Source organism: Eupeodes corollae, chromosome 2 (assembly GCF_945859685.1).
Source record: "Eupeodes corollae chromosome 2, idEupCoro1.1, whole genome shotgun sequence".
NCBI classification, from domain to species: Eukaryota; Metazoa; Arthropoda; class Insecta; order Diptera; family Syrphidae; genus Eupeodes; species Eupeodes corollae.
The window spans coordinates 31,800,068-31,809,437 of NC_079148.1; the positions used below are offsets into that span (position 1 = coordinate 31,800,068).

Below are 9,370 nucleotides of genomic sequence, written 5' to 3' on the forward strand. Positions count from 1 at the left end.
CGAAAGATTTAATTAAATCGTTATAAAGTTTAATTTTATTGTAAAATGGAACAATGTAATAAGGTTTATGTTTTAATTGTATAATGAAAAATGTTACCAGTTAGGGCTTGCTTGGAAGATGTGTTTACGGCGATGGTCAAACAAAAAAGGAAAGTTTAAAATTGTCTTACATCGAATGATACCTACATAGTGGTTTTTTTTCTATACCAAATCATCTAAATACAATGCATTACAATATGCAAATTATTGGCCTTGGATGAGGATTAAGCGGATTATAAGTTGTTTGTTTTTAAGTAAGTACAGTGAGTCGCGCGAATAATCTTCCAAACAGGGTTTTCTTACAATCAAATATATTACAAAACTAGAAATGAAATTAATTAATGATTTGAGTTTAAATGTAGTTTGATTAATCCTGAACATTCCGGCCCCCCTGGAACGAGTTTCAGGACATGGGTACTCGTGCCAGTTTGGTGATTGGACGGATAAATGTTCCGCCAGCGGTCTTTACAGTAGCAACTCGTGCTCGACCATCAGACCCTTGAGTTGTTGCTTCGATCTTGCCAAGAAGCCATTTTGTTGGTGGAAGATTTGGCTCCTTTATAATAACCAGGTCTCCTGGATTAAGGTTTGGGGTGGATCGTTTCCACTTTGGACGTTCTTGAAGGGTGGTGATGTATTCCATATGCCAACGTTTCCAAAACCCTTGGACCATATTTTGGAGGTGATTCCAATGAGAGAGTCGGTTGACTGGTGTTTCCAAAGTAGTTGGCTCTGGGATTGCAGTAAATGGTTCACCTATAATGAAATGTGCTGGGGTTAGTGGGTTCAAATCAATATCTGAAATAACACATAGAGGACGAGAATTTAGAACAGCTTCGATTTGAGTAAGAACCGTGTATAGTTCTTCGAAAGTAAGTATGGTTGATCCAATTACACGTCGTATGTGAAACTTGACGGACTTGACACCAGCCTCCCACAAACCACCAATATGAGGTGCCGATGGGGGGATAAAGTGCCATTCGACACTGTCCTTTGCAAGTGCCGTAGCAACGGCTTCATTGTATGCTTCTGACAGAACCAACTTGTGCATCTCGTTGAGACATCGACGCGCACCTTGGAAGTTGGTTCCATTGTCCGAATAGACATTCGAACAGAGTCCACGTCTCGAAACAAATCGACGAAAAGCGGCGAGAAAGGCTTCAGAAGTGAGATCACTCACTAGCTCGAGGTGAATAGCTTTGGTGGCCATACATACAAATAAACAAATGTAGGCCTTTGATGTTTTTGGATTACGATTTCTAGAAAACTTGATGTTAAAAGGCCCAGCATAATCACAACCTGTATGTGAAAACGGACGGCTTTGTGATATCCTTTGCGATGGTAAGTCACCCATTAGTTGCGTAGTGGTATCTTTTCGCAGTTTGTAACATCTATTGCAGCCAAAAACAATCTTACGGATAATGTTACGAGAGCCCAAGATCCAAAACTGTTGTTTTACAATGGCGAAGGTTGCGGAAACTCCTGGGTGAAGGTTACCTTTGTGGATATCTTCTATAAGAAGAGCAGAAAAATTGTTATTAGGTAGAATATAAGGATGTTTTATGTTATAAGATATGTTAGCATTTTTTATCCTGCCTCCTACTCTAAGAAGACCTTTGTTATCTAAAAAGGGAGAGTATTTTAGAAGTTTTGATTTTTGGGGTAGATGTTTTTTGGTTATTAGGGCACGAATATCTTCACTGAATGAATTTTGTTGGATGGATTTAATTATAGTTGTTTTCGCGACGATGATTTCCTTTAGGGTTAAGTATGAGGTTCGACGATTAGGTTTATTAGATTTTTCACATAGGTAGTTATAGATGAAACGTATGACGTAAGCGAGTATCCTTTGCATACGAAACCACGATGATGTTTTATTAATAATATGATCAATGACATCAAACTTGTTGGATGACGTTAGAAGAACTTGAGGTGGAGACAATCTTTTTTCGAGTAAGAGTTCGTTCTCTTCCGGGTTAAAGTTCACGAGTTTTGGTTTTGGCCATTCATTTTCCTCAAGGGATAACCATGGTGGACCAGTCCACCAAAGGTGATGATTTCGAAGATTTGACGGAAGAATACCGCGCGATGCGCAATCAGCTGGATTTGACTCGGATCGAATATGGTTCCAGCAACTCCTTGGAGCAGTTTCCAATATAGCAGAGGTTCTGTTGGCAACGAACGTAGTCCAGCGACGAGGAGGTGAAGAGAGCCAATGCAAAACAATTTCAGAATCACACCAAGCTACAGTTCTGGAAAATTTAAACGAAAATGATGATTTTATGAGATTGAACAAACGAGTTAGCAGCAAAGCCCCACAAAGCTCCAAGCGAGGAATCGAAATCGGTTTTAATGGAGCAACCTTTGTCTTTGCTGCAATAATGTTGACTTTGTATCCTTCTGTGGTCTTACAACGAGTGTATAAAACAGCACCGTAAGCGAGTGAGGATGCATCACAGAACCCATGAAGCTCAACGTCATCGAATGAAGATGCAAACAAGTTTCTGGGGATACGAACCTGCTCAAAATCCGAAATCTCTTGTCTATACTTTGCCCATCGTTCCGCTAATTCTGAAGGCAACGGGTCGTCCCATCCAAGATTTAAGTTCGATGACCAGAGTTCCTGAAATAGTATTTTGAAGAGAACGACGGATGGTGCCAGTAGTCCTAATGGGTCGAATATTCGCGACACTTCTGACAGTAACGAGCGCCTAGTCAACAAGATGGTTGGAAGATTTTTTGACATGCGGAATGAATATTCGTCATATAAAGGGTTCCAATGCATGCCGAGTACTTTAACAAATGACTTTGAGCGTTCCGTATCGAAAATAGAGTATTCACATTCTTCCTTTGGGAGCGAAGCTAGAAGAGTAGAACAATTAGAACTCCATTTTCGCAGCTGAAGTTTGGCCAAGGAAAGAAGAGCTACTAATTCAGATTGTAGTTCCATAAGTTCCTTCTTTGATTTAGCTCCTGTCATGACATCATCGACGTAGACATCTTCTAGGAGAACTCGGGCTGCGTTTGGGTAGTCTGATTTATAATCTTCAGCAAGTTGTTTCAGAATACGAACAGACAAAAATGGAGCGGGTGCAGTACCGTACGTCACAGTACGTAAACGATAATGCTCGATTTCTTTCGAAGGAGATTCACGCCAAACAATACGCTGATAGTCAGCATGTGAATCATCAACCCAAATTTGTCGAAACATCTTAACAACGTCTGCAGTAAACACGAACGGATGTTGACGGAAACGTAAGCACACACCTATTAAATTGCGTTGAATAGGAGGGCCTATCAATAGAGTACTGTTTAAAGACTTTCCCGTTGAGTCCTTAGCTGAACCATCAAACACGACACGTAATTTTGTGGACAAGCTGTCCGGCTTCAACACTGCGTGATGAGGAAGATAAAAACATCTGCCATTAGGAATAGCGATTTCTTCACGAGGAATCTGAGTCATATGGCCTAAATCAATATATTCTCGCATGAACTTAGAATATAATTCTCGCAAACTGGAATTTTGATTGAAACGACGTTCCATTGCATAAAGACGCGAAACAGCAAAAGGTAGAGTTTTTTCGAACGATGGATTTTGTGTTTTGAATGGAAGTTGAACGACATACTTCCCGTCAGGAGACCGATAAAATGTTTGGCGAAAATGTTCTTCCGCCTGGTCGACCACAGCTGTATTATTTGCTGGAGGAACTTCTTCGAGTTCCCAGAATCGGTGTAATAACGAATCAATATCGACTAACGAATGAAAAGACGTGAAATAATTCGATTCTTCTGGTTCAAAGAACTGTCCCGTTATGATCCAACCGAACGAAGTACTTTGAGCGATTGGGCACCCATCAGGACCACGAATTTGTCCATTCCTTAGAATGCTCCAAAGCTTATCAGCTCCAAGAAGAACATCAATGGGAGCAGCGCAATTGAAATTTGGATCAGCAAGTTCGAGATTTTCAATATATGACCAAGAAGACACGTCTATCGACTTAGATGGTAAATTCGAAGATAATTTATCCATTATAAATGCATCAACGAATAATTGAGATGTGTTGAAACGAGAATGGAGGTTTAACGATATACTCCCTTTTGTATATCCTATTTCCGTAGCCGATAAACCGAGAATAGGGATTCTTGAATGAGTTCTATGAAACCCGAGTCTTTGAGCGAAAGATTCAACAACGAAAGTAGATTGTGACCCGGAATCTAGTAGCACACGACAGTTTAGAAGATTTCCCTGAATATCTTGAATTTTAGCCAACAGGGTTGGTAATATTGTTTTTTTTCGACAGGTAAATTCAAGCGAATGGTTACTAATTATCGAATTGGGAGCAGTAGTTGTAGTTGTAGATGTAGCTGTAGAAGGTAATAACGAAGGTTGAGATTGATGCGAAGATTTTGAAGAAGCGGATTGAGATTTTTCATATGCATCTTCGAGATGCACCAGCGAATGATGGCGTGATTTACACACCCGACAACGAAACGAGGAACGGCATTTAAGCGACGAATGGCCAGCACGAAGGCAATTAAAACAAAGTAAATTTGTTTTTACAAAACTTCGACGAGAGTCAATGTCTAGCGCGACGAATTTGGCACACTGCGGAAGGATATGATCCTCTTTACACATTGCACATTTTGATGACGTAGCTGAATCTGAGGGCCCAGCTAAATGAGCCCGAATGCTAGTTGGTTGCTTTGTACGCGTTGTGACCGAACGACCATTAAGAGATTGGCATGCCTCAAGAGCATCGCACCGCTCTTCTAAAAATTCTAAAAATTCTGCTATGGTGCAGTCTTCACGAGAACCGATGTGTTCTGCCCAAGCTTGTTTTGAATCGGGATCCAGTTTGTTCAATAACAAATAAATGAGCCATGGGTCGCGACTCGATTTACCCAACGCACTAAGCCCACGCACAACTTCATCGGCACCATCAGAAATTTTTCTTAAAGTTTGAACATTGCAAACATTTGTAGTAGGAAGCGACAAAAAAGTTTCAATAAACGATTGAGCGATTAATTGTCTACGATCATAACGCTTTTCTAAACGATCCGATGCTTCAGCATAATTAACATCGGATATGCTAATGTGCTTTATGAGATTAGCGGCATCATCACGTAGATACGATTTCAAATAGTGGAACTTATGAGTTGGACTAAGATTCGTCTTAGTGTCAACTGATCCGAGAAACAAATCTCGAAAGGATGGCCAATCCTTATAGCTTCCGCTAAACGGTGGCACAACGATATTTGGAAGTTTGGTTGTATTTGAATTATTCGGCGAAAACGAAGACGAATTATTTAATTTTTCCAAAAAAACCGATTGCTGGTCAACTAACCGATCTATAGCTGACTTATTTAACGAAAGTTCATTGGAATTTACCCTTTCGCGAATTGCTTTAATTATTTGAGCATTGGTAACAAAATATTTTGTTTCATATGTCGAAAACTCATTTTCAATTTCACCGACTTGACTTTCTTGAGATTGTTCGAGAATCTCGTTATGAAGCGAAGAAAATTCTGACCACGCGGTCTCAAGTTTATTCAAACGTATCTCAAGCATTTCTAGAGTTGTGGATTCATCTATTGTTTCCACAAATGCTGCTGCCCGCGTTAAGCGCCCTTTTGCGTTACCACATTTGATTTTTAATGCATTCGCCATGTCGAAAAGCACAATTAGATTTTTATTAACGAAACGATAAAACGATGCGAGATCAATCAAAAAAATTCGTATGAATACACGGTATCACATATGCGGTGCATGAATAGCTTCGAAGGACATATATATATAGATATCATACAATCAATATATTATATATGCAATTCGATGTCTTTAAAAAAACACTTTTAGAAAAATTCTTTAAATTCGGCTTAGAAGGACCACTTTTTTATGATTGAGAATTCGAAAGATTTAATTAAATCGTTATAAAGTTTAATTTTCTTGTAAAATGGAACAATGTAATAAGGTTTATGTTTTAATTGTATAATGAAAAATGTTACCAGTTAGGGCTTGCTTGGAAGATGTGTTTACGGCGATGGTCAAACAAAAAAGGAAAGTTTAAAATTGTCTTACATCGAATGATACCTACATAGTGGTTTTTTTTCTATACCAAATCATCTAAATACAATGCATTACAATATGCAAATTATTGGCCTTGGATGAGGATTAAGCGGATTATAAGTTGTTTGTTTTTAAGTAAGTACAGTGAGTCGCGCGAATAATCTTCCAAACAGGGTTTTCTTACAATCAAATATATTACAAAACTAGAAATGAAATTAATTAATGATTTGAGTTTAAATGTAGTTTGATTAATCCTGAACACCAAGTTTTAGTATTGTTTTTTTTTTTTTTAGAGTTTTATTTTTTGTAAAAAAACTGGCAATTCGATTTTTTTAAAGACTTTATTGAATATAAGATAAAATTAGTTTAAAGCCAATATTTAAAATTTTTGAAAAGATATTTGAGTCGAAAATCAAGTTTTACCAACTTTTTTTAAAATTTTTTTTCGGTTTTTAATTTTTTGTACACAAAACTGTCAACTCGACATTTTTCAAAATTTTACTGAATGTTAACAATAATATTTATTGAAAGATAAAGTAGTTTAATGCCAATATCTCAAAGTTTTGAAAAGACATTTGAGTCGAAAACCATTTTTTACCAACTTTTATTAATTTTTTTTCGGTTTTTAATTTTTTTGTAAAAAAATGTCAATTCGATTTTTTTCAAACTAAAACTGAATGTTGACAACAATATTTGTTGAAAGATAAAAGTAAATTAAAGCCACTATCTCAAAGTATTGATAAGATATTTGAATCGAAAATCATTTTTTACCAACTTTTATTAATTTTTTTTTAGGTTTTAATTTTTGTAAAAAAAAACTGTCAATTCGATTTTTCTCAACATTTTTCAGAATGTTGAAAACATATTTCTTATAAGGTGAATAAGTTTGAAGCCTAAGGATAAAGTTTTTTAAAAGATATTTGAATTGATATTCAATTTTTACCAACTTTGAGTAATGTTTTTTTTTATATTTTTATTTTTTATAAAAAAAAATTGTCAATTCGATTTTCTCAAAATTTTATTAGATGTCAAAAAAATTAGTTTTCATTGCACAAAGTTGTTTTGGAGATGAAATCATATTTTAGTCGTAAAATTTTAGAGGTGACAAATTTGTTTTTCTGTTTTTTTGGATTTATAAAAACACCGTTAAATGGATTTTTTTTTTTCAAAAAAATATATTTCTTTGATATCACATTACAATATATTATATTAAGTTTAATTCAAGTCTCTAGCGTTTTTGGTTCGTAAGATATTTAGGGTTAACCAAAATGTTCACCTTTTTTTCAAACTGCTATGGTAAAAAAAACACCCACGCAATTTTCTCGAGAGCCCTTTCCGCATCTTTCTGCCTTATTATCTGTATAACAAAATTTATTTTACATCGATATCTCTTCTGGTTCTTGAGTTATGGACGTACGGACGCACGAACGTACGTACACACGCACAGACATCTTTCTAAAAATCTTTTATTTCGACTCTAGAGACCTTGAAACGTCGAGAAATGTCAAAATTTTCAATTTGAAAAATCGGACCCATTGCAATAACTTCCTAGTGGAAGTTAATAAAATGTTCTTTGGACAACTCTGCTTTAAACGTCAAACAATACGAGTAAGTAAATTCCCAAATCTGCAACCATACAAAATGGAAAACACAAATAAATTGTAAGTTGTAAATTAAATATACTTATCTCGTATTGAATTTATCAAATTTGATTTTATTTTGAATTGAAGAAGAATTTGGCCTATCAAAATGTGGAGAATTGACATATGAAGCGTATGAAAAACGTATACACAATTTCTAAATAATTTTGTATTTTATTGAGATGATTTGGAGGCGTATTTTCGTCTGTTGAGGAAATGGAACTACTCTTTTCATCTAGTAGTGCGTACAAAATTTGACGAGAGCGATTCATCGCTTTCAAATAAAAACTACAAATATGTACATATGAAAGTTTATTATAAAAAGACAAAAAAATAAATACATACTTACATCAACCACAACAGCTTCCATTTTCGGGTTTTGATTGTTTTTTTTTTGCTTTATTTTGAAATGTCACTTTTGAAAGAACGAATTTGACACTGTTACCAACCTTTGAATAATACAAAATATGATGATTGAATGCTGTTTTATTATCACCATGATCTGATCCGGATCATCTATTAGTAACGCTTTCACTCTCTTCAATTGTCATTACAACTTAACCGATTTTTTGCGTAGCCCGTCAATTATGACGAACATAAACGGTAACGCGCAAAAGTTCGTTACGTTTTGACAGGTGTCAAGTGCAACCAACTTCAGTCACTAAATGAATAACTCAATATTATGTGAAATTTGGTTCCATTTTCTATTGAAAGTAGTTGTGGTTGATTCAAAATTCAAATTCAGAAAAATTATTTCTTTTCCCTAGAAACAGAACTGTCATTTTGGGTGGTTTAGAAAGTTTTTATGTCACCACCGGATAAACCTAATAAAAATAAATAAAAATAAATTGGGTGGCGCGACAGTCCGTTGAGAACCAAGGCCTAGTGACTTACAACTCTCAACCATTCCTGTGTGCGAGTAATGTTGTCAGGAATGGAGGTACCGTGGTACCCGTGGCATGATGGTTAGTGCGTTGGACTGTCATGCTAGAGGTCTTGGGTTCGATCCCTGCCTATGCCATCTAAAGTCTTTTCACGCGTACTGCTTCTTGCGAGGAATTGGCAAATTCTCCAAGAGTAACTATTGTCATGGATAAACCTAATAGTCATTAGAATTTTGGCAAAAAGTTCAAGTTTAATCTTTAAACAAATTTATTTTAAATGAATAAATAAATAAATTAGGTGTAGCAACAGTCCATGAAGAACCAAGGTCTAGTGACTTACAACTCTCAACCATTCAGAGATGGAAGGACCTACAGTTTATGTGTCGAATCCGAACGGCTAATTTGAGAAAGCACCCTTAATGACAAGAATTACTCTTGGAGAATTTGTCGATTCCTCGCAAGAGGAAGTACCTGTGAAAAAAGTTAGGTGGCAAAGGCAGGGATCAAACCCATGACTCCTTGCATGACAGTCCAACGCACTTTTTTTTTTAAAATTCATATTTATTAATTCATTCTTAAACCTATCTTAAAGCTAGACAAAAATTCATAAAACTAGCCTAATTATCCATAGCTTACAACTAACTTAATGGTCCCACACGGACACTCTAAGTTAAACTATAACACTAACTACTAATGCCTTTCGGCCCTAAGATCTATTTTACTTTAATTTAAATTTTATT

At 36.0% G+C, this 9,370-nt stretch overlaps 2 protein-coding genes across 2 annotated transcripts; both read right to left on the minus strand.

Annotated features, from left to right (window-relative positions):
* Window positions 1-119: 119 nt before the first annotated feature.
* Window positions 120-3,371, minus strand: LOC129946074 (uncharacterized). Its single transcript, XM_056056101.1, has 2 exons — window positions 1,114-3,371; window positions 120-795 (listed from the first exon to the last, which is right to left on the minus strand). Exons 1-2 carry the CDS (start codon window positions 3,248-3,250, stop codon window positions 443-445), a joined length of 2,490 nt encoding a protein of 829 aa, XP_055912076.1. The 5' UTR covers window positions 3,251-3,371; the 3' UTR covers window positions 120-442.
* On the minus strand, window positions 3,252-5,707 carry LOC129944822 (uncharacterized). The gene is made up of 3 exons (XM_056054483.1): window positions 5,512-5,707; window positions 3,360-5,442; window positions 3,252-3,306 (listed from the first exon to the last, which is right to left on the minus strand). The coding sequence occupies exons 1-3, from the start codon at window positions 5,705-5,707 to the stop codon at window positions 3,252-3,254; spliced, it is 2,334 nt and encodes a 777-aa protein (XP_055910458.1).
* Between the last annotated feature and the right edge of the window lie 3,663 nt (window positions 5,708-9,370).

Coding starts and splice junctions, on each gene's coding strand:
- LOC129946074 (XM_056056101.1), bottom strand. CDS start 3,250: ATGTTTCGACAAATTTGGGTTGATGATTCACATGCTGACTATCAGCGT. Junction 796..1,113: donor CAATGGAACCAACTTCCAAG/GTGCGCGTCGAT, acceptor ATTTCATTATAG/GTGAACCATTTACTGCAATC.
- LOC129944822 (XM_056054483.1), bottom strand. CDS start 5,707: ATGGCGAATGCATTAAAAATCAAATGTGGTAACGCAAAAGGGCGCTTA. Junction 5,443..5,511: donor ATCTCAAGAAAGTCAAGTCG/GTGAAATTGAAA, acceptor AAATAATTAAAG/CAATTCGCGAAAGGGTAAAT. Junction 3,307..3,359: donor GCTAAGGACTCAACGGGAAA/GTCTTTAAACAG, acceptor GCAATTTAATAG/GTGTGTGCTTACGTTTCCGT.